The sequence below is a fragment of the Alternaria ethzedia genome (assembly GCF_023757985.1).
Source record: "Alternaria ethzedia strain BMP 0044 chromosome Unknown scaffold_17, whole genome shotgun sequence".
NCBI lineage: Eukaryota > Fungi > Ascomycota > Dothideomycetes > Pleosporales > Pleosporaceae > Alternaria > Alternaria ethzedia.
In genome coordinates, this window is record NW_026056210.1 from 378,210 (window position 1) to 402,798 (window position 24,589).

A 24,589-nucleotide genomic window follows, 5' to 3' on the forward strand; every position below is an offset into this window, starting at 1 on the left:
TCAAGACTGACAGACTCGACGAAGTAATATGGAATCGCTATCGTACAGTGATCGAGAGCCTATACTGGGAAACGTCACTCGATAAGATCGATGCGCACATGAAGAAGCATCATGGTTTTGTCGCTAGGTACTTCCACACTTCCTACATCACACGTAGAAGTTTGCTAACATTAAGAAGCAAATCACAATACGAAAGACACTTCCGCAAATGGGAACTACGGAAGAATTTGACTACAGCCGAGTGGGCAGCCACCATCAGGTATCTGACTAAGAACTCAATTGTGCTTGAGCAGGTCGAAGTGCTGTTCAAGGGACGCGAAATCCCCCAGAACAGAGTCCTGCAGGAGATAGCACGGCGCAGCTCGCTCACCAACACACTACATGATGGTATGTTATGTTCGGATCTAGGGTTTTAGTGCTCAACGTACATAGGTCCTCATAGGCTTCCCAAGGATATCACCGTACGACCACGATCACGCGCCCCAACCATCGACACCGCCAACGGCCTTCACATAATACCAGCTCCTGCCACAAGCTCGTCTTCTTCTGCACAAGTCGAACCAGACTTTGGTCTATTCACAATTACTTCGCCCTCCATACACCTCCGCAACTCCAACAGACCCACTCTGATTGCCGAGTATAGCTTGCCATTTTCCTGGGCGCATCCTATTCATATCGACTCGATCTCTCAGAGCCTCTTCTCTTACCAGCCCTTGGTTGGATGGAAAAAGCCTTCCAATGTGAAGCTCGATGCGATGTTCCATTCAAAACACCAGCCACTCATGAATACTACACATGGAAGCCGCAGTACAATACTTCCCCTGTACGCCATCGCGTCACTCGCCAACAACGTATCTTCAGTCGGCTATTCGAATTTGAACGACGCGTACGCACTATTGAAGGCGCTCCCTTCGAGCGCTGTTTCACGAGGCCTGAAGACTCTCCCGGCTCCGATTCTGGGTGCTATCAGAGAACGGGTGTTTGCTACTGCTGTCAAAAGTGGAGATGCAAATCTTGTGTCAACTATGCTGGAGCTGAACATGAGCCCCAACGAGCAGGTCATGATGGACTGGCCGTTTGAGTCGAAACCAACCTACCCACTTGAGCTTGCCGTAGCTTCAGGTCATTTCGCGGTTGCGAAGATACTCACTTCTCACATGTGTCGAGAAGCAACTCAATCACAACTTGCGAAAACAATTGACCACGTCGTTGAAGGAGAGAATCTAATATTTCATTTCAGAAGCTCCGTCAAACTCAGCGAATCAGAAAGGACGGAGTTGATGTGCATAGCTCTTCGCGATGGGGCCAGGCCTCATCGGAACTGTTTCAGATATGACCATGGCCACCATGTTTCTTTGACATCTATTAAGCAGCTGCTGGAAGCTTCACCGGCTGGTATTATCGCATGGCTGGAAGCAGGCCTACTGGAACACTATTTCGCTGAGTACAAAAATGGAGGGCCGCTACTGGAAGCTCGAATATCCTTGGCTATAGACGTTTTGGAACTTGTCCTATCCGGCAAGCAGCACCATCTGCCGACGAATGACTCAAGACTCAAGACAGCAATGCTTAGCGCACTTCATGCCGCTCTCCATCCGCACCATGATAGGGCTGTGGAGATGATTCTGAAAGCATTCAGTTTTCTGGGATATCACCTTGACGACGGCGACGCTTATGCTGGCGATTCCAGCGCGCATGGCTTCCTGGACAGGTCAATTCTGGAAGCGTTCAATAACGCAGACTGGGCTCTGGCAGCGTCTTTGATGATAGCAAAAAGGTCTTTGGCAAACTCAGGCATGGCTGATCCAATTGACGAGCAAAAATCACAGCTTCGACATGCCATTCAAAAGAACGATTTAAGACTTACTTTTCGCCTGTATACCCTGATGAATTCGGTAGATGTCGAAATCGAGTTTGGACAACGCGTGGTCGAACTCGCAATCAGACACTATGACTCGGCTATGGCTATCACTATCGTCGAGAATATGACCGTCTGGAGCATATCAAGTCTCACAATGCTAGTGAGTCATGGTCAGATCATGGTAGTCAGTACCCTTCTAGGAAGGAATCCGACTTGGAAAGACGCATTGGAAGCTGCAAGCGGACATAAGAATTTTGGACCCTTAGAGACGATGTTTTTCCACGGCTTAGGGGTCCCATTTATCAACTTCGAAGAAGGAGGACAAGTTGTATTGCAGCAAGTTGATCTTCAGCTGGGTTTCCGAGCTACCTTTTGCCATTGCATGGCAACCAACGACTACAAATTATGTCAATGGCTGCTACAAGTTGGCATGGACCCCGACGAATTCTTTATAAACACTCAAGACGATGGGTCGGTGATGAAAAGCTCGAGATTACACAACTCTCTTCCTGGGGGCATAGGTACGCAATGTTTTGGTCGTGGCTATATGTTGCCCTCTCTTCTCGCCGTCGCGGCTGAGGGGAACCATATAGATTGGATGAGATTTCTTGCGGCTGAAGGTGTCTCTGTTGTTGATTCAACAGCGCTATTGCAGGCAATCAAGTCGAAGGCGGCTGTCGCTACCGTGCGTTTTCTTCTAGACGCTGCAAAGGCGGGGAAGTCTCCAGTTGAACGAGGCTATGGTGTTGCGGCACTTCGCCAAGCGATTCGGTACCGCGACATCGCTAGGATTGATGTGTTATGTGGCATTGTAGAGGTCGATGAGATCGAGCCATTCAATGAAGAGTTCGTGGAAGAGAAGCCTGCACTCAGTCCTCTCGGCGAAGCAATCATCGCGGATGATTCAGAGGTAGCTCGGGTACTGCTAAAGCATGGTGCCAGTCCGAACGCGTACGTGTCGTTTGATGGCTTGCGGATATTGGATCACATCAAAAGTCACATGCAACGCGTGACCCCCTTACTGGCCGCTATTGACGTGCAAAGTCTCCCCCTCGTGAAAATATTGGTGGAGCACGGGGCAGAGCTGCAGTACACACGCAGCATGGGTATCGCCCGTACACCTTTGCAAAGAGCCGCCGAGACGGGCAGCTTCGACATCGTGGAGTACCTCGTCGATCAGGGTGCTATCATTGATACAACTCCGGTATATTCCGGCGGCACCGCGTTGCAACTAGCTGCCATGGAAGGATTCTGCGGCATTGCAGCATTTCTGCTCGAGCACGGGGCCGATCCAGACTCCCCGCCGGCCAGAGGCCACGGCCGAACTGCCTTCGAGGCAGCTGCAGAGTGGGGTCATATCGACACGATGTCGTTGTTGATGCAGTGGAACGTAAACCTCGATGCGCAGTTTGGGGAGCCTCCTGAAATTCAATACGAACGGGCTCTCGGGTTTGCTGAGGACAACGGGTTCATGGCGTCGTCGCGGTTCGTCGAACATCTCTATGGGCAAAGGACGAGAGACGAACATTGGCCTGCGGGTTTGGCGTTGGATTCCATGTGATTGATGTGATGATGACGTGGAGAGCTACGAACATGTCTGGGACGCGTCCTGGGTTAGTTCAAATAGAATGCGACACTCACATTCTACCCAGTTTACAAATCGAGTATGCTTACTGACTGGAGTGTCGGGTATGGGCTTGTTGATGGCTGGTGTACCCAGACTATGACGTTTCATTAAGATGTAGCTATAAGCTCAGCTCACTAGCATAGCTTCCACCTCGTTCTCTCGACGTCTTTTCACTTAAATCCTCCATATGGACAAGTTCGACCTCCTCGTCGTTTTCCTCATGCCGGACTGCAAAGGTCCTGGTGTATGTAATCGTGTTGGGTTCAACGGCCAGGCCTTCTTTCCCACCTCTGTCACTTCTCAACGTGTCTAGATTCTGAGTTGTGCCACGACTTCTTCTACTGCCGTTTCCGTTCGCGCTGCTTCGCTGGGTGCTTCCTTGTATCGAGCTGATGACCGAAGGGATTGCGCGGATGAAGATCAGGCGGAGAGTCGGGATGCAGGCGCAGATCACTCCGACGTGGAGCTCGTACATGGACCACAAGACGACTTTCGCTTGCTTCCATGTATAGTTGTTGTCGCCGTCGAAGAAAAAGAGCGATTTCAGGCGGAGGATGGAGACTACTGTGACACTGCGGAAACGTAAGCTTGGGGCTAGAGCATGTAATGTAGGCTGCAAGGGTACTGACAAGGTACCAAGAGAGAACATCAAAGCCACGCCGAACTTTTTCACCCATGTCATCTGGAGATGATAGACCTCGTATAGAGGAATGGCTATCATCCAGAGGTCCAACACAATGCCTATAATGGCATGCATCCATACTACCGCATCCATGTTGAGACATTTTGTTGGTCTTTCCATGTCCCATCCCGTCCAGAAATCACTAACCTACATTGCCAAGGACGAAGTTAGCTGGTGTACCGTGCACCTCGTGAGTGATCTTGACGTACCGGTAGACATGGCATCGCGGCGGGAATGAAAATGGAGAAGGTCCATAATCCAATAAAGATAATAGTTCCCCACAAAAGCTGTACTGTTCGCCGTCTGAGGAATATCCGTAGGAAGAAGGAAAGGAGCGTAATCTTGACCAAAGCAGCCTGGAGGAGGTATAGTAGAGTGACGACGTATAGCCATCGTATAAAGTTGTCGATGTGGTCAAATGGGACGTTCCAAATGTCGATACCAATGCCATTCGGAAGCATACACCTGTCGACAATAACGACAGATGGTACGGCTAGAACCACCGTAGCTAGCACGAGGAAGTCGTCCCAGTTAAGCCCATTGACGTGGAAAAACATGTGGTAACTAAAGCGTAAGATGATGCAGGAGCCTGTCACTACGGCCAGTACGATGTTTGCCACGCGTAAATGGGTGATTTCCGAGCGAACAGGCACATCGCAGAGAGCTGAAGTTACGTTCTTGGTGGCTGGGAGAGTGTTGTAAGCAAACGTTCAGTTCATGTCGGCGAATTGAACTTACTCAAACTCTCTTTCACTGTACACGACGAAATTACGCATTTTTCCGCTGCCTTCTGGAGCTCAGCGTTGTCACATACGCATTGCTTATCCGAAAGTTGGCAGGGTGAATCAACTACAGCTGTCGCCAGGCACAATTGCTACAACCATTAGCAACATATCATTTGGCCCATGTTGGCTGTTACATACCGCGCAGCTTGGAAGCGAGCCGATCGCCTTGAGCGCGGCGGCGTCCTGTGCCACCGCGATCGAGGCCCATGCCGCGAGGACCAGTAGTAGGTACAGCGGCCATCTCATGTCTCGTCACGTCCGGCGACACACAGTATCCAAGTCGAAGTCGTCTGGCAAGAGGTGGGAACAAAGAAGAAATCAACGTTCCAGCAAAGGGGCCTTCCCGCTTGCAAGGCCGCGATTTGTATATATGCTACAAGGTCTTGGTACGGCTGATCCGATCCGCCTCGTGGCTTCCTGCAGCGTTGCGTGCTAACAAAGTTTAAATGTGCGGTACCCTTCAGTCTCCCAACCAGAGCCGCACCCCTCAACGTCGTCCAACGGTTCCGTGTTCAGCTGGACTGCCACCTGCGCAACCCATTCCAAACATTTCTTGGAAGGAGTAGGCTTGTAGCTGCATGTGTGCTGTATAGCATACTGAACGCATCGAAGAATGTTGTGCTGAAGTCGCTAACACCTGCGCCCAAGGATTTTGGACACATGGGCTAGGCCGGTACCCTACATGGAGCTGGCTTGTTAAACTTCGACGGTCCAGTCCAAACGTCACAGACCAGCCGAGGCAGTGCTAAGGCCCAAGGGGATGTCGGGAGGTGAACTAACGATGTCGCGCAGTTTATGCGATCATGCGCAATTCGTTTCTATTTCCACCCTAGAACGGCCAGATCGAGATGGTGAGGTAGAAGTCTCGCGTGCTTCTAACCGTTTCAAGGTGTCATCGCCCTCCATTTGATATCCGTAGTAACCGTCTCACTCCTTCCGAAACGTGCTCTCCATACGTGGTGTGACCCGGGTTATGCTGATTTTGGTGGCGCGTTCTTGTGGTGGCCGTCTCCGCGCGGAGTAAGCCCCGAACGGTGGTTCCTGCCGCTTCGCTAGCGCGCTACATGGTTGGGGAGTCCGCTCACGTCAACGCCTCGCGCTTCCACCACAGCTACTCTACATCGGTACCCGTTCGACATCTGTCCAATCGCGAAACGGCTCTAGTAGGGATCTTGTACGAAGGGAGACGAGAGGTGGCAAAGAAACTCTATACGCGATCAACAGCCCCAATGCGGTTGCTCATGCCGAGGCTTGCCAGATACTTTGATCATTAGAGGGTGACTATAAGAAGAAGATTACGACATCAAATCCAAAGCGGAGGCAACGCATGTTGAAGGAGCTCTCGTTGTTACGTTGATTATGTCCACGAGTGTGTGGAGCAATTCGACTTCGGAGTCACCGACTCGATTGCTCTTACCCCCATCAAATGTACACCATCGTCAGATCAGACTGCATCGTTGTCCATGCAGGAACGGCACTACGGCTACTTTAGTAGCCGTCAGACACCCGCTCGTAGCATGTTCATGGAGTCTTCCGCCCTAGTACATTACTACCATTCCATGAATTCGTCCAAGCTAGGGACGACCTGTCAGGTACGCATGAATCGCGTGAAGTATGCGGCCAGACGATCCACTTTAGCCTACCGGATCTATACGACCTTTTGGAAGAATGGGTTCCCAGTCGAAGAGGCCGCTCGTTGTATGCTAACATTGCACGTAATCTTGTGGCGTACAGACTAGACTGTAGACTGAGAGTTAGTTCTGCTGGGCGCGGACGAGCCCAACTGTCCTCCGAGGAGCGTCAAACTGTATCAAGGGACTGGCCGAATTAGTACTTTGACGCAATGCAGGCGTACCCGATGCCTCACGTCCCGTACACGTGGAGCCGTGTGTGAGGGCCCGTCGTTAGGTAGGCTTGTGCTTAGCTTGCTTCTAACAATGGTACAGCACGGCGCGGCAGGGCGCGATTGCCATTGAACAACTCGATACCATGGCGAAAAGGGATCGAAACTTTCATGGAACACTGCTGTCCTAAGCCAGGTTCACGGATATGCTAATGCAGGCGATATGTCGCCATCTCCATCTTTTTATAGCAAACCAATAAATATAGTAAGTTTAGGATACTGGCGAGTCCTGGTATTCGTGAAGGATGTAGAGCAACAAGCTCTACTAATGTGATAACGACTAAACTTCGCAAACAATGTGATCGTGAGGCGGTGTGCTTCTACTTGGCCGTTGATGGATTGGCAATATAGTCGATTGTTGTTGCACGAAAAAATTCGGGAAATCAGTGGTGGGTTAAAAAGAGAAACACTGGGAGCATTATATGCGTTAACTGGGGATATCGAAGACGCAGAAGATGGCAAAAGCTGGAGATACTGTTTGGGGCCAGGTGGACGTCGCAGATACTCGCATCTTGTACAGCCTTACTTGTCACGCATTTCTTGACAGCCATCCGCTACTGCCTGCCCTAAGGTACAAAAAAAGGGCAAAAAAAAAGCTGGAGATGCTTCTGCTCGAACCTGGTTCGTGACAGACTGACCAGCAAAAACATACAACAGCGGGGACCTGGGAATACGAACATGTCCTGTCCAGCGTGCAGGCGGGCAAAGACTAAGGCCATAAGGAGAGGGCACCGGGCAAGTAACTCCCAGCTCTTCCATGTCCATGTATGCAGTGCCACTACTTGGTGACTCTGTTCATCAGTTCAAGGTGCAAGCCAGGGAATGTTCAAGAGAGACATGTATGTTCCAGCAACTGAACTACCAAAGGGCATATGTTGAAAGACAAAACATAGGCAGTGTTAAACCTGGAAGAACCCCTTGGTCGCGCGTCGGCCAATGAGAGCGGGTATGACGTTTAGCGCGGGAGCTTGGCTGTGGTTCCCTTGCAACGTCTCGTCGCAAGCCGACATTGCGCAGCACCAACCGTACCCGTGAGCTCTATCACAACCAGCTGCATCTTCATCTCGTCCCTTCCGCCTCCGCTCCAATCCGTTGCGCCAAGTCGTCAAAGTGCGGTTCCCACACCTCGCCGGTCAATCGTCCGCCATGGATTTCTCAGACATCTTGTGAGTAGAGCTCGAGCTGTGCGAAGCTGTCCCGAAGCTAGGCAGCAGCTTTCCGCAGAGCCATTGGGACTTGGGAACGTCGAGGATCATAGCTAACTGAGCTTGTAGTCGCATGGTGAATTTCGCCGTGGCCGTATTCGTGGTCCTCGGTGGTATCGCGAAGTTGTTCCCCTTCAACGACTTGTGAGTGTACCCGGCGCCTCCATCGGCAATCCAGTCCCGTCGCATCGCCTCTCCCCGTCGTACAACCGTGGCATGGCGTACTATATTTGGCGAGCACATCGTGGCAGGCGCATGTGGATCCGGAGAAGAGTGCAAGCTGTCAGTCGAAGGACACTCGCTAGCCTGGTCCATGTCTGTCTTGGCCTGCGCTGGGCCTGAATACCATGCACGCGAATGTGCGCATACGTGACGACGCACAAGCAGCGTACGAGCTGGGAGGGTTGCACCACCAGTCATGCCACCCGAAGATTGCGGATCGAAGCACACAGCCACATCATATGGCCTAGGAAAGCGCTGACAGTCTGCGCAGCTCTCACATCATCCTCGGTGTATACCTGATCATATTCGGTCTTGGTAAGGTCCAGCGTCCTTACGCAACAACATGCCGCTGACAAGCAATAGGAACTGCCCTCCTCGAGTTCCAGATTCCCCAGCAAGTGGCACGCTATGCCTCCTTCATGTTCTCTTTCCTCGGCCGCGGCATCTTCTACATCTTCATCGGCTCCGTCATTGTCGGCGAGCGCTGGTTCCGCATTGTGCCAGGCACTATCGTTGGCATAATCGGTGTGGGCTACGCTGCTCTGGAGTTCATTCCTTCTATTGAGCCCCCAGCGAACATGCGGTACGACTCCAACACACTTTGACAACCTGTCTTTCATGTTACTGACGATATTGCAGTGATGCTGACGCTGGCTGGGGCGCTGAACAAGTCTAAGTCCGCAGCTTGTGGACAGGAGGACGGCGGTCGAAGAGTCCTCATTCGTAGATCGCTTGCCCTGTCTAGGCTCGGTAAAAACCTCGTCGCGCGCTTATCATGTATTAAACCAAGTATTACATGTTATGGACATGTCTGGCGTAGAAATGGTCTGCGGACCCTGACGGAAAGGGTTGGCTCTGTGCATTGTGTTGGATTTTCAAGGTTGGCTCGATGATCATACCCAGGTTTTGGTTACATGGGTTGGGGAGGAGCTTTTCAGTCGGTGTATGATAGGTTATCTGATCTAAACGAGGCTGTAGTCGTCACACGTGTTCGCTTGTGTGTCTAGTGTCCGCAGTGCATGAAGCGAAGAGGCTACTAAGGCTTGCATTTCTACTAGTGTATCATGATGGGACTCATTGCATTCCATAATAGGTCTACAGATCTAATGTGTTGTAGTTTGTATAGTTACAACGACGATAACGCCACTCTGGACGAGTTGTTTCGCCCCCCTTCGATTGGTGCAAGGCTGCGTGAGTGGCGTGCGGAGAGCAACCATTACAAATCGCTAGTGGTAGGCGAGACGGATCTGATCCGCCGACAGCTGGTCTATGGCGAGGCTCAAGTGGAGTCCAAGACTGATAGAGCCGATTTTTCCTTTTTCTTGCCGCCGAGCCCATGTATCGGAGATAAGGGCATCCGACTTGCATTTGAATGCATGTACCTGAGGGTTGGTTGGCTCTGCATCCAAAAATATGCAGGTGCGACGCGCGAGACGAATGCTCTTTCGCCGTTCCTGAGCTTGTCTTATGGCTATGGCCGTCGTGGACGTGCTCTCAGGGTTGTCGCGCTAATCCTCGGCTTAGAATAGCAAAGTCTTGATTGGCCACCGCCGCCCATTCACCGCCTAAGAATTACAGCTTGTACCGCACCAGCACCGCCAGGCCAGTAGGCAACTTGCGCAGAATTATGACGACGGGGATCCCGAGCGCACCTGATATCATCCCTTGCTAGACCCGTCATTCTTATAGTTGTTTGCCAGCCATCCGTGTGCCACACCTCCTAAAGGTTGCCCAGGTGTCTACAAAGGCCCGAAGGCCCGCATATCACACCAAGTCACGTTAGCGCCTGCTCCAGATTGACCTTCACCCTGATCGGATATCAGATCTAGCCGATAGCAAAGTCCGAACACTTATTTGGATCGAGCAGCTCCAATTCCCGGGCTGTAGGAACCGATTCACGAAGTCTAGGCAACAGTGTGTCACCACGGCCGTAAGCCCACTCTTCTTACACGCACAACCAAGGTCACCGAAGACTGGCCTCATGGCACATCCTCCAGGGAGCGGGGGCACCTCTTTGGCTCCAACTCCGACACATCCACATCATCTATCGCGAGAAACGAGCAAGGACGAGCTAGAGATGGCTGAGAGTCTACGATTACTTAACCAGGCCCACGAGCACCACAGACCGAGGACAGAGACTCCGTCACAGGAACAGCAGCAGATTCACAGCCAGGAAGACCAAAGACATGAGATTTATCATTCACTCGAGGATGCGGTGCCCATCTCAGAGCAACCGGCGAACCCGGCAGACTCGACATCTCTACAACTGCCCAACATGAGCTACGACGCATCCAACGCGCCTGTTGCCGGACAAGTCTGTAGGTACGTTGTCTGAAATTTTGCTGTGTGCTTGCCACCAGTCAACAGTCGCCCGATTACAGTTGAAACCAGATCTGCAGAGAAGACGCTAACGGACCGAAGTAACTGCAAGACAACACAAACGCCGCTTTGGCGCCGATCACCAGCTGGAGAAACTGTGTGCAACGCATGTGGCTTGTACATGAAAGCGCGGAATCAATCACGTCCTGTGAATCTCAAACGCAACACTCAGACTCAGCCGATTATGCCCGTGCAGCAAAGCCCAACTCCGGGCCCTTGTGACGGCAACCGAACGTCACCGGGGTCCCTTGCGGCTTCGCCCCGAGTCGCGACCTACGTTGCTGCAGACCAGATGACAGCCGGCACATGTCCTGGTGGGGGCCGATGTAATGGCACTGGCGGTCAACAAGGCTGCAGTGGCTGCCCAGCGTTCAACAACCGCGTGTCCAAAACTGCTAAATTCGCATTGGCCCAGGCGAGTGCTGCATCAAGTGACGGAACAAACGGAGCAGACGCTGCATCCAGTGCAGCGGCAGCAGCAGCTTCTACAAGTGCTATTCCCGCATGTCAAAACTGCGCAACTACGATTACACCACTCTGGAGACGTGATGACGCTGGTCACATAATATGCAACGCCTGTGGTAAGTCTATATCTGCTTAAGGGACTGACGAAGGTGACCGTTTGCGATAACTAACTCCAATCCGCAGGACTCTACTACAAACTGCATGGAACACATCGCCCTGTCGCAATGAAGAAGCAGGAGATCAAACGCCGGAAACGGGTCGTACCGGCTGGTGACACAGGCTCCCAAGCAGCGCCTTCTGTTGCGGACTACTCCCCACCGCAGCGTCCGTCCCAAACCCCAGCATTCGAGCATTCCGTTTCTCCAGACCCGTCGACAGCGCTAGAATCTCGAGAAGACTATACACCCGAACCTAGAGGACCAATTGCCGTTGATTTCACCCACTATTACGGCAACGCTTCGGTAACCTCAAATCCGGCCACTCTTATACCGAATACACAACCCAATGCACCATCGCCCCGCAAGCGCAGTCGAAGTGCTACCATGGACCCAGAAGAGACCGCCAACCCCATGCCTCATCGACCGAACGCCATCTCGTCGATATTGAACCCGTCTCAAGCCGATGTGAACGCCAATATCGACCCGTCGCTATCTGTGCCACTACGTCCGAGTGCGGGCTCGTCACCTAATCCCGGGGTTTCGCAAGAAGAGAAGACAGCTAGAAGGGAAAGACTGAAGAAAGAAGCGGAGGCTATGAGACAAGAACTAGAGAGGAGACAAAAAGAGTTAGACGAGTTGGAGAACGACTGAGGTGTTTGGCAGTTGTCATTCGAGATGCAGCAGTAGAGCTAGGCACTGAGGTTTCGCGAAAAGCACTTGCGCCAAAAGCGGTCCCGTTCGTGTGATGGCATACACATTTTCTTTATATGCACAAGGTCTGATGTACTACAAGGTGTCTAACGACGTATGAGACCCGATTTCTCATTACCCCTATCGTCTAGTAATGGGTACAAGGCGTTAGTCTGGCGGTGGAGGAATACTCTATCTTTTCACGACAGTTTCACGAATACCACAATCATCAAGACACCGGGCTCTGCATCGTAGCTTAGTCATACTGTTATCTCCTCGAATTATACACTATCGAGGCCATACGCTCCAGACATACAAGTAACTACTGTCGTCTCACAAACGGTTCGATCGTCAACAGCAGTGACACGCTGTATCGTTCGTGTAGTGATCTCGAGAACAATGTCATTTTTGCTATCTGTTTCAATACCTGACATCATCTCCGAATTAGTTGAGTTCGTACAACACGCTCATGAAGTTACTGGAGTGCATGTTGATGGTCAGGTTCATCACCCCCTTCTTTTCAGACGTTAGGCCTGTCGGATTTGACATGATAGTACCGCTTATCTACGTTTTACCAAGCAGAATAGAAATATCACTTCCGACAACATCACTTTGACTGCCCGGGCAGCCACTCAACGGCAGAGCAAGCTAGCTTTTACCAACGTGAAACCCACTCAATCAGACACTCAGCAAGTCGATGTCAAGGTTAAGTGCGCTGCTTTCGCATCCACGTAGAAGTAGGTTACTATGAAGCTATGTGCGTACACATGGAGTCAGTGCTACACAAGGCTGACGTTCGAACTTCAAGCAATCTTGGACGGTGCAGCTCTAGGATGTGACTCCATCAGTATGATAGAATGAGATTATTTTAGTGTCACCAAACTACAAGTCAGTAATAGACTGGCTGCTCCGGTCTGGGCTGGTAAGTCATCGTTTGTTCTTAGACTCTGACTCTCCTCCTTTCTGATCGCAGCTAGAGCGGCCTCAGTGAAGCACGAGAGTGCTATAGGAGGATTGGAACGAGAAGCAGCGCTTGCGATACTCAAGCATCCAGACCTGCACATATGTGGCTTCTCCATGGACGTTGGTCAGACATACCGCATATAAGCACACATCGGCCCTTCTGCGATCTACGCTCACGGAATCTCGTGCCCATCGCTATCTCGCCTCGAGGTCTTATCGCGTACAATTTCGATCTTCAGATTCGCTAGCGAGATGATCGGAGAGACAATGCGGTTCCCTCAATCCATCGTAGTGGTAGTACCGACGGGCCGTGCCGTTTGGCATAATGAGAAATCAGCATATGCGTCGATCGTTTCCGAGAACAGTGGATGAGTTGATGATAGTTTTTGTGCCTAAGAATGGCAACGTTTCTTTTGGTGCTAAAGTTACGTAAAAGCCAGTGTCTCCGGAAGTCGAAGATGGTGAGGTCAATGGCGTATGCGGACGGAGTTTACCGAGTGTGCAAGATCGATGCGAACCGAAAGCCGGGTTGTGCCAGTGTAGAAGCATGTCCGGTTTAAAAGAATGTGTAGCAATACTGGTTATTTATACGAACACGCGGTGCTGCAGTCATGCGTTGAAGAGGTAGAAGCGTGGGGTGAATATGCGCGATATAACAAAGAGGAAGGAGGAAAAGACGTCATACCCAAACAACGAGAACACGACTCCTCCGCAACCCGCCAGCACAGACAGGTCGAGCTAAGCAGTAACGCACTTCTACCACGATCCGTCAGCATCGTACTTTTTGGTACGCATCTTACCACCGCGTCGCAAGCCTCTGTCTATTGGCTGGCGTTGAGCACCGCGTTTTGACCTGCAATCCACGCTCTGGAGCGGCAATTGCCAGAAGCAGCAATAAACCAGGGACTTTGGATCTCGATACCAAAGTGTGAGATCGAGGATCGTGAGTTTGGGTCGTGAAGCGACGGCTCTACATGATGCCGTTCCAATCAGGTCCGAAGCTGGGGTGTCGACTGGTGTGGAATCGACGATGAAGACAAAGCACTTGGTAGTAGCGCTGGGGGGTCCGAGTCACGCAGCACCACGGATGGAATGTTGATGTGGTGCATTGTGAAGATGTATATCAAGTGCATTCCGGCTGTAGACTTAGTAGACCGACTGCGTCGACCTTTTCAAGCTCTTTCATCGCGTTCATGGCGGGGAAGTTGTGATGTACGGGACGTTCAATGTGGTTCCCGCACTAGGCCTGTCAATCCGCTAACGTCAGGGTCTAGATCCCTCCGCTGAGTGCCGATCTGTGCGATATATGTATGTAAGACGCTCACCTCCTCGGCGTACCTTTTACAGTTGCATCAGCTGCGCGTCATGCTGTCGCATTATTAGCTAAGGTTGCAGGGCCGGTCTGCGGGAGCTGCCACATGGGAACATGTGTGCAGGTACGGGCCGGTAACGATAGTTCAGCGCGCGTGGACCGACAGCCTTATTTTGAGATTTGGCTGCAGTGAGGCCGTGTTGGTGGAGATTCCGTGATAGACATTTTGAGAGCAGGCTGTGTTGTGGGAGGTTCGCAATATACCCGAGGCTCCAATTACTGGCGATACAAATTACACAAGTCTGATCATACTGAAGTTCAGGGTAGGAGCAAGAGCTTGCTATTTTCCGATGCAAATGGTGTAGAGCCATCATGGGCTCTTTTTTACATGATCTCAATTGCCTTCACATCTCTGGCCCAAGCTTGGTGATTGATACGCGACATAGCTCGTAGCCGCCATAATGAGATGGAGTCCAGCCTGATCTCTGCTTACATGGTCCAGCTCCGTGTGAACTACGAAAGGAGACATTCATTGGAACCTGTGCATAAGCGAGCTATTGTGGGCATCCCGATATCGATCATCCGCCATGCAGTTTGCGCACGGATGGGGAAAGAGATGTATGAACCTAGGGCCCGAGGCACTCCACAGCTCGTCTACTGACAATCAATCACTATCCGTCGAACGAACAGTTTTCCCAAACGTATAGCGAAAGCCGTGGGTTGGGTGTTTGCTTCGAAGATCAGCGTACTACAGGGATAATGAAGTGGCCACATGAGTGGCTTTCCACCCGCAACAAGGCGCATGCAACGGCGTTGGAACGCTTAGGTGCATATAGCAGCGAGTGAAGCTGCAGCCGAACTGGTATACAGCGAACTGGCCGAACAAGGTCATCATCCGTGCCGACGCGGGCAGGGCGTACTTCCCGTTTGGGGACACTTTGGGAATAGCCTAAACAGCGGCGGGTGTAAATAATTGCTGAATATCCACATTGTCGGGCCGCGCCTTGATTGCAGTTGGACAAGAGAGAAAATATTTGTCAAGAAGGACCGCAAAGTGGTCAAGTGAAGCGAACCGATCTCCAGGACGTGGAGGTTGAGTTGACGTACTGGGCACGTGCCACACGTGTTGCGGATGCGGCAAGAACGGCGCATCGGGTTCTGGGAAGCAGCCCCAACCTAGTGTTTCACGAAATCATGGCGATCTGCAAGTTTTGGTGTTCGTCCGGAGAAAAGCTCCCTGGGTCAGTCGGCCCTAATCCAGTCGCTATCGCGTCGCTTTTGAGACACGCGTGTGCATTGCCGATGCCCACTTGCCTCTCTCCTGATCGACTTCCCCTCTTTCAGTCGGGGTGTAGGCCCTGAAACGGCCGTGCAGGGATAGCGCCATCTCTGTGATAATCTACATCCAATGGCGACGCCCGGGCAAGGCTCGCGAGTCGAAACACCACGCGCTTGTGGCTCCAAGCGGATGATCACTGCGATTGCATCGCCGCTGGTCGCCGAGGGATGTGAATGCACCGCCAGCAGCAGTCGCCATGCAACGTGAGCTGGCAATCTGGATCAAAGGTGTTCGTGCGGGGTGCGACAGCACGTCAAGACGTGCATGAGGGTTGTATTTTGCCGCCATGCTGTAGCGAACGGGAAGTGTGGTGAGCAGAAGACGAGGCTGAGTGGTGATGCGAGTAGAGATGAATTATGTTCATAGAAGGTAGGTAAAGTTAAACGACCCTAAAAGCTGTCAAAAAAATAATGAAATCTTTTGACTCCCCGAAGCGTGCTGCATGGTGCCTCGCATGGCATGCCGACAGGAGGGAATACAGTGTACCGATCAAAATGCCATAAAGAAATCGGTCTAGATAGATGAACGCGAACACGAAGAGCGCCACCAGATAAGAAAGACGGAGTCGATACCAGTAGTAGAAGTAGGGTGTTCGGAGGCGCATCCAGCAGACGTGAATCCGTTAGCCCGTAATGCGAACCCTAAGTGACAGTATCGAAAAGAAGAGGTGTTTGAACGACAGGCCTTCGTAGGCGAAGGTGAGCTGACAGTACGTAACAGTAGCATCGCGTGTTTTCTTCTGCTGGCCCAAGCAGCACCGCCAATGGCCAGGGCGGTCGACCGAACCCAGCGGTGTAGGTATCTCTCCACAACAAGAATCATGGCTTCCATCTCCTTACATGACTGTGCATCCACAGCAGCCCTTCTTCTCGGCCTGGTCATCGGTGTCAAATGTCTGCTTTGTGGGGCCATTTCCGTTTGAGCCAGGGGCACCTGTGTAGGATGACATTTCCTTGTTGTATCTGCGGATCTCGCGTACGATGTCGTAGAAGGCGTTGTCAACGTTGATGCGGGATTTGGCCGATGTCTCGATGAATTTGCAGCCAAAGTTGCGCGCCAAAGTCTGGCCCTCTGTGCAAGGGTCAGCACGTGCAGGTGGTCAGGGATGGGATGCAAACGTACCTTGTGTCGAGACCTGCCTCTCGCCGTCGAGATCGCACTTGTTGCCAACGACGATCATGGGGAAGTAGTCCTTGTCCTTTACTCTCAGGATCTGTTGCTGGAATGTCATGATCTCCTCGAAGCTCTGCCTGTCGGTTATCGAGTAGACGAGCAGGAAGCCCTCTCCTGTGCGCATGTACTGCTCGCGCATGGCTGAGTACTCCTCCTGGCCGGCTGTGTCGAGCACATCGAGCAGCGCAACCTCGTCGTCGATGACGCACTGCTTGCGGTACGAGTCTGGCGCTGTTAGCTTGCTTTTGCGCATGACGCGGCGGATCGTAATTGCTCACCCTCGATGGTCGGGTCGTACTCGTCTACGAAGTGGCTCTGGATCAGCTGGATAGTCAAACACGACTTTCCGACTCCACCGCCGCCGACGACTACCAGCTTGTATTCTCGGAGAAACTGGCGCGGGTTAGCAGGGGCGCGTGCGGCGCGGGCGGTGCTGGGCGCCTACCTTTGATGCCATTGTGAATGTGAGGGAGGTGCCGGACGGTTACAGGTCGCGGGCGATGAATTAGGGTATAGGGTATAGGTCTAGTAGAGTAGAGCAGAGCAGAAGAGAAGAGAAGGAGGCTGTAGGGGCGGCGGTCACGGGCGGCGGGAGTGGTGGCGATGCGACAGGCGTATCGGGGCTGTGACGGGCGGTGATGGTGAGGTCGTGGCCGGATTATCAGCAGCGAGGGAGATGGCCAGGAGAGTCGTCGCGGTAGAGGAGGACGGGAGAGACGAGCAGGATGATCTCGGTAGCAAAAACGACCCTCTAGCTCCGTCTGGGGCTTTGAAGGAACATGGGCTGCGCTACGCTGACTTCGCTGACTAGGACATGGGCGCGCGCGCGGCCAGAGCGCTAGCCTGCTAGCCCTGCCAACCAAAAAGGACGCCCGCCGCCGCTCCACCACACCAGCCCAGAGTGCTGCACGCGCGAGATGGGCTGCAAGGCGTTTGGCTGCACCGCCTGCAGCGCCTGCTATTTGCTGCTGCATGCCTCTGCGCGCACGCCTACCCACGTCCGCTGCCCTTCCGCTGCCCTGCCAAAACAAAGGCACCCTAAAGCGGCGGCACATGTCTGCAGCGCACTGCATGGGCGCGCGCCTCCGACGCTTCCATGCGATCCCAGCGCCGACGCCCACATGCACGGACGCTGCCCACGAACCACTACTGTGCGCAAGGGATGGTTCGACGTGATGCGAAGGGGGAGGCGGCCGCAAAAGACGTTGGCTGTCTAGCCGCACACCGCGTCGCTTTCGCGTTTGCATGTCTCCCGTGCATGTGACTGCCCGAATATGCGGGTGCTGGCCGTGAAGCACACTGATGCCCATGCCCGGAACCCTCATGCCACGCCCACACGGAACCCTCCCAGGCGGGGTCGGCGGGTACCCTCTGCCACCATCCGCGACCATCGCCCCGAGCACCACGGTGACCGACTCTGTCTGAATCCTCACCTCCATCTAGCCTCTACCAGGGTCCAGCGTGGCCACGGCACAGCTGCTTCGACAAATCTTCGAGAAGCACCCTAGCCGTCGTCTAGTCCCAACATCATCTTCACAGGCATTCTATTTTCACCAAAAGTCCCTGCGTCTAGACACTCAATATATACACTGTCGCTGCGGCACTACTCCCGCGGCTCACCCTCTACGAGTCCTTGTCAGACGTGTCAGCGTCGTCCTCGCCTTCAACCGCTACGCGCCTCCCCTGAACCGCCTTTTCTACCTCAGGCACCAAACTTTCCATGAACTCGCGGTCGCGTCCGACTAGCGTTACCGTGTTGTGGTCCTTTCCCCACCTTGGGTAGCTTCCCACCTTGACCCCCTTCGGCTCTGCCTTGGCTGCGAGCTCGGTCAGATATCCAGCAACGGCACTCTCAGCCATCGGAGTCGAGATGAGGATCCGCAGCACGCCTTTGCCCTCCGGATCTGTCAGCCTAGGCAGGATGCGGGGCTTCAGCCCGTCCAGCATCGCTTCAAACAATCTAGGCACCCCGGGCAAAATATGGATGTTACCGTTCACAACGCTAACGGGAACCCAAAGCGACTCGCTGACAAAAACCACTTGATCTTCATCTGATTTAGAATCATCGATAGGCAGCTCCACCATGCGTTTCTTGGCTTTAAGCGCTGGAGACTCAACGTTCCAGTCAAAGTCGGGCTGAGACTTGTGCGGCTTCGACAGGCGCTTCATGCGCTGGAATGCTGCATCGTGTAACTTCAACGGCAAGCCGAAAGCCTTCGCTATCGACTGGTACGTGATGTCGTCGTGACTAGACGCCCATTAGCTCAGCGGCTGCGTGGTGTAGCGAACACGCTGCACTCACGTGGGACCAATTCCGCCGCTCGTCACAACCATGTCGTAATTCTTCGACATGCGTTGGACGGCTTCGATGATCTCGCCTTCGTCGTCAGCAATGACTTCGATGCGGCGCAGGTTGATGCCCAGTGAGAAGCAGAACTTGGCGAAGTAGGCCTGTGTGACATTAGTCGAGGTACCACGCCGTTGATGCGGCATAGTCTACCGAGTTCGTGTCGACTGTCTATGTTTCACGTCAGCTGCCAGAAATCTCAATCGATTCCCACATACATACCTTGCCTCCAAGGACTTCATCGCCAATGATCAAACAACCCGCTGTGTGAATCAAACTCTTCTGTTGTGTCGAAGCCATGACTGATGACGTTATCGATGGACGGAACGAGGCGGCAGAACGATGAGCAAAGTTGGGGATAGGACGAGACAAGTGCCTGGCAACCTGATTCAGTCGTCCGAACATGGATCAAGACGAGTAACTCAGGGGGTTAGAGGATATGAGTAGCTAGTTGCATGAGAAGAAAAGCCTTCTAGAAAGGTGAGGGTGTATCGACTTGACGGTAGTGCATTAGCTAGCGCCATCCGCGACCTCAGGAACCCCCGCCCAAGGACCCCGCTGACGAACGTATCCCGCCCGGCAGACTTCCTCAGCCCTACACCACCCCCGACCATCCTCAAACGCCCGCTGCCAACCTAGGTCTGCTGCATCGTGCGAAATCATGGCAAGTGCCGCCATCACTTCGCTGCTACGCGCGTCATGCCGGGTCGTCCGCTAATACTTCGGCCTAGTCTTCCGAGGCACGACTATACACCTTCTCTGAAGAGACCAAGTCCAAGCTACGCAAGTTCCGCCTGGGCACCTCGCGCGCCAAAGACCCCCAGGCCGTTATCTGTTCGTATACCTAGGTCTGCTTTTGCCGCAGTCGTTCCTGCCACAGCCAGCCGCGGCCCTGCCCTCTACAATGGCGCTGACGCCCATGCGCGCCAGACGAAATCGATAAGAAGACGCTCGAAGTACGCCAGTCGGACGATGAGGTCTACACCGACGTACAGAGTCTCGCCGATGAGCTCCCAGACCACGCACCGCGATTTGTGCTCTTGAGCTACCCGTTGACCCTCGTACGCCGCACCCACCATACACATCGCAAGGGAAGCTGAGACTTGATAGGACTCGGGACGGTTATCGGTACCATACGTCATGCTATACTACCTGCCCATCACATGCAACAGCGAGGTGAAGATGCTGTACGCCGGCGCAAAAGAGCTCATGCGGAACACAAGTGAGGTGAACCGCATCATCGAGATCGACAGTGCCGAGGATTTGGAGGAGATTGAAGACAAGTTGAAGGAGCAGAAGTAAAACAGTACGAGATGACGATGCGATGAGAGAGGGTATAGCACGACACATAAGCGCGCGCCGTTTGACTACACCGACTATGAGGACAATACCACCACGATCTCGTATCCGCACCAGATACCGCACCGTGTTCGGTTCACACTAGCAATGCTTGGTATTAGTCCTTGTTCGTACATGCCGACTGGAGATACCTGCGCTCATTTCTTGCTTCCGTTTTTCACCTACAGTGTCATAACACGTGTGGTAGCCGTTTCGGGCGATCTTGAACGATCACGATGTTGCTGCGTCACAGCTAACACTCGCATAGTCACAACGTCGCTTTCAGATAGATGCGATATCTGCTTAAAGCAGCATCGAGCAAATGCAGAGTGTGTGCCCAAGTCTAGGCGCAAGCCTGTTATCGCATCGTCGGACCCTCACCAATTTGTAACACCTATCGTCTATCTGTACCGGCCGTGTCCAAATCCTTTCACGCCACACGAGGCACTACGATTGGTCGGCGCCCCCATCTTCCTACAAAATTACATGTGGACCCCCACCAAGCTCAACCACGGCAGAAGACCAACAACGGCAAAAGAAAATCTCCGATGTGCACACCACGCTGCAATGTCTGCATGGGGAAGGTACGCTGACCCTTTTTCAACCTTCATATGTATGATTGCGGCACGTTCTCGTTTGTAGGGATGTTGACAAGTGTGCCCCCTGCCCCCGACTTTTGTGGAGACGTCTTGGTCTGTCGCTTGCGCCGTATACAGCGCTTCGTACCGAACCCTGCAACATCAAAACGTTGAAATATGGGAAACGGAAAAACTGCTGCAAGTCGTAGGGATCGGCAGCGAAAGTTTGGCTCGGTAAATTATCTCATGATATGTTGGAGAAGACTTTGCGCGCACGGGAGGATACTGCACGCGCGTTGGGCTCTGAGGATCGTGAGGACTGGGTTCAGGAGATTGTGTTCGAAGCGATATGAGCACCCAACTAAAGCGGCCTGTTCCTCGAGTCAACGCGCCTACGACTTACAACGCGACGTTTGCGGGAGAACATCATGTCACTGTTGCGTTCTCTGCAAGTATGTCGGCAACGATGGCACGGGCGTTGGCCAGCCTCCACCTCATACTGCGCGGTATAAATCGACGGTATAGATTTCACTCGGCATACGGGTGGGAAGATTACGATTCTGCAGCTTCCTCCACGAGCGTGTTGTAAGATCAGTGGTCGCTTCACCCGACGCTGTCACCGTCTTTGCTTTGCGAGCAGCTGGTGACAAGCTCGTCTCTGTGTTGCATCGAAGATACGTCATCAGTCGCGTCGCAAGATCACGACGCGTCTGTTCTGGAATTGGACTAGTATCGCTTCTGGAAGCGTGTCATAGTACCGAGCGTGCCATGCGCAGGTCCTGGAAGGGCATGTGCGCACAGTAATCACGAAGACTTGTATGTCTGAAACATATCATATTCGAGCTGATGTCGATCATCCTTCGCCGGAACAACGCGACGCCAGCAGTAAGGCCTCTTCATCCGAGCTCGCTTGATATCGAGCCATGACCTCTCATCACCCAAACCATCACGTCTACCCGAAGAACTCTGTGAGACTGAGCAGCAAAACATGCCTGTTCAGAAACCTGCTCTTGCTCAAGACCGCGCGTGCTCTCACGTCTAGATTTGACACAAGAATCATCATCTTGCGCACCACATGAGCCTTATTGTACTGCCCACTTGCTGCGTTTTCGGAGGCTTGGCCCGAAGCGATAAAGTACGTAGGGAATTGGCAGTGCTACGACACTGATGATACCAAGCAGAGTCAAAGTCCAATGAGTCCCCAAGTTCCTGTACATTGGAATACCAACAACAGTCATCCCACCAGCTGCAATATATCGGACCAGCGCCACAAACGTCAAGGCCGATGCTGCATATGCTTCGTAGCTGTCGATGATGTACATGTACGCGGACATGAAGATGCAAATGTTGCTGAAGCCAACGAGCAACGACGCCGCTAGAGGCGACCATATCGACACCGAAGCCTAAGGCTGGTTAGACGTCTGCATAGAGAGTGAGAGACAGGCATAGCGTATACTTACATAGTCAGTCCACCCCATCCAGAAGAGACCAATAGGCAGTGTAGGTGCTCCAATCATGGCAAAAAACAATCTTGACTCGCGGTGTATAGCTTTGCCGGATCCATCGTCTCCATCTTTCTCGAGTTGTCGCACGGTTCTGCGGTATGCTACTGGAACAAGAAGCGCGGAAAGAGCTATGCCGACGAATAAACCAACGAAGCAGATGTTGGATAGCCCCTCATTGATGTCGAAAGTTTCCGCAAAGATGTAAGGGTAGCTGCAAGAACGTTAGCGGTGCTCTTCGCGACTGCCGTTTCACGATCTCTAAAAGTCACATACCCATCCAAGAACGTGAACAATATGATGTAGACAATCATCAAGTAAACAGTAAAAGCTACGACGATTGGCTGTGTGCAGAGAAGAAACGGTCGAAGAAAAGATCTGGATATGAGGTCGCCGATAGAGCCATGCGATGCTTCTGTTGCAGTGAGGAAACGATTGTTCCCCGTAAACTTCCGGAAATGATGTGCTTTATAGTGCAAGAGCCGCGGTGCGAATGATTCCCTTTTGAAGAGCAGTATCAGCGTGAAAGTTACTCCGATCAAGATCAATGTTATCCACTCGGTCCATCTCCAGCTGACATCCTGCTCGTAGCCAATGTATGCACCTATCACTGGACCTGTTTTCATGTGTGGTCAGTGAGGCTGAAGAAGCGGGTTGGAAACGAAAGACTCACCCAAGACTGGTCCGCCGAATGCGGGTATCGCGAATAGTGGAAAGGCGAATGTCTTTTCCACTGGACTCCATAGATCCCCCACAGAGCCGCCCGCAACCGTGAGAGGAGTACTAGCAGAAAATCCAGCTAGGAATCTGAAGGTAATTTGGGCGCCAAAATTCGGGGCTAAAGCGGATCCTAGAGTCCAGCACGCGAAGACGAGGAGCGAACCAAGATAGACTGGGTATCGTCCGAGGAGCTCCGAGAGCGGGCTAAAAATGTGAAGATACGATGTCAGTTTATAGTCTACATGCGATTCGTTCGTCCAACTTACCTCAGCAAAAGAGCCCCGAAGCCAAAGCCTACCAAAAAGAGTGCAGTAGCCAACGACTCCGCTACCTCCGAAACCCCAAACTCAGCAGACGCTCTGGTGAGAACTGCAGAGTCGATAGAAGATGCAAGAGTCGCAACGAAAGCGACAAGGCATACGAGTAACGTCGCACCAATACGGTGTAGGGTTGAGAATTGCTTTGGGTTGTGTTGGTCATCGGGCCCGCTCCAATCAACCTGGTAATACAGCTCGTTGTTACCATCTTCTCTCAGCGTGATGCCTGGAATCCGAGTGAACGGTTCACCTTTTTCCAGCTCCTTTGGCAACGCTGAATCCCCCGACCCATGTGCCTCGTCGGGCGAGCGTGCAGTACGAGCAGTCAGTGGGTCTGAGACTTCAGCTACGCGTTGCAATTCTTCCTTCACATGCCGCCGAAGAGCTCTGTACTGTAAAAAGAACGCCATAATAGGAAGGAAACAAAAATGTAGCTAAAAAAGATTATAGGGTCTAATCAGAAGACCGTTTCGCAACCTTTTAGGAGCTTGAGAAAACCGCCACGGGCTTTATCTCCGTGACGTGACGCCCGCGAGCCATCATCGGAAAGGGCAGGAAAGCCTCCGACACATAAGCAAAACGCTATGCTTTTTAAACTGGGGCTTCTTCGAATGCTTGTGACGGGAGATGCGAAAGTGGGTTTTCGCTGGAGAACTTTTGATGTGTTCATGGCTAGAGCCTTGGATTTAGCGTCGCCCATGCTCCCCGAGGCAGCGCTTTGCCTAAAGAGGCGATAGACCTGACGTATGTCATCGGGAATAACTGTTCATGCCGCGATTGTTTCTTTCAAAGCACGATTGTATGAATGGGACTGGGCTTTGTAATATTGGTGTTTGCATGAACTGCGCTTTGCAAGAACCGACCGATAAAGGCGGCTACTGCTTTATGTGATGTGCGCGCGAGAAGGTGAACAACAGTCGTTTTGAGAATGACTTCGTCAGCTCGTGAGCACCCTTTCCTCCATCTTAAGGTGAATCATTGATCTTCTGACGATAGAGTATTGCGATGGTCGCAAAAGACTGC

General features: G+C 52.5%; 6 protein-coding genes across 6 annotated transcripts; 3 read left to right on the forward strand and 3 right to left on the reverse strand.

Annotated features, from left to right (window-relative positions):
* Positions 1–3,606: 3,606 nt before the first annotated feature.
* On the reverse strand, positions 3,607–4,988 carry J4E87_006866 (uncharacterized protein; the record flags this gene model as incomplete). The annotated part of the gene is made up of 3 exons (XM_049378467.1): positions 3,607–4,317; positions 4,380–4,855; positions 4,985–4,988. The coding sequence occupies 3 exons, from the start codon at positions 4,986–4,988 to the stop codon at positions 3,607–3,609; spliced, it is 1,191 nt and encodes a 396-aa protein (XP_049231860.1).
* A 3,016-nt stretch (positions 4,989–8,004) lies between these two features.
* Positions 8,005–8,961, forward strand: J4E87_006867 (uncharacterized protein; the record flags this gene model as incomplete). The annotated part of the gene is made up of 5 exons (XM_049378468.1): positions 8,005–8,024; positions 8,133–8,207; positions 8,557–8,600; positions 8,649–8,868; positions 8,925–8,961. The coding sequence occupies 5 exons, from the start codon at positions 8,005–8,007 to the stop codon at positions 8,959–8,961; spliced, it is 396 nt and encodes a 131-aa protein (XP_049231861.1).
* Positions 8,962–10,560: 1,599 nt separating this feature from the next.
* Positions 10,561–11,938, forward strand: SRE1 (sterol regulatory element binding protein, transcription factor Sre1; the record flags this gene model as incomplete). The annotated part of the gene is made up of 3 exons (XM_049378469.1): positions 10,561–10,607; positions 10,707–11,245; positions 11,313–11,938. The coding sequence occupies 3 exons, from the start codon at positions 10,561–10,563 to the stop codon at positions 11,936–11,938; spliced, it is 1,212 nt and encodes a 403-aa protein (XP_049231862.1).
* A 4,488-nt stretch (positions 11,939–16,426) lies between these two features.
* On the reverse strand, positions 16,427–17,221 carry RAS1_1 (Ras GTPase; the record flags this gene model as incomplete). The annotated part of the gene is made up of 4 exons (XM_049378470.1): positions 16,427–16,662; positions 16,714–16,989; positions 17,043–17,157; positions 17,210–17,221. 4 exons carry the CDS (start codon positions 17,219–17,221, stop codon positions 16,427–16,429), a joined length of 639 nt encoding a protein of 212 aa, XP_049231863.1.
* Positions 17,222–18,387: 1,166 nt separating this feature from the next.
* On the reverse strand, positions 18,388–19,411 carry J4E87_006870 (uncharacterized protein; the record flags this gene model as incomplete). The annotated part of the gene is made up of 4 exons (XM_049378471.1): positions 18,388–19,012; positions 19,067–19,215; positions 19,265–19,282; positions 19,334–19,411. The coding sequence occupies 4 exons, from the start codon at positions 19,409–19,411 to the stop codon at positions 18,388–18,390; spliced, it is 870 nt and encodes a 289-aa protein (XP_049231864.1).
* A 399-nt stretch (positions 19,412–19,810) lies between these two features.
* On the forward strand, positions 19,811–20,413 carry J4E87_006871 (uncharacterized protein; the record flags this gene model as incomplete). Its single annotated transcript, XM_049378472.1, has 4 exons — positions 19,811–19,820; positions 19,877–19,945; positions 20,042–20,172; positions 20,222–20,413. 4 exons carry the CDS (start codon positions 19,811–19,813, stop codon positions 20,411–20,413), a joined length of 402 nt encoding a protein of 133 aa, XP_049231865.1.
* Between the last annotated feature and the right edge of the window lie 4,176 nt (positions 20,414–24,589).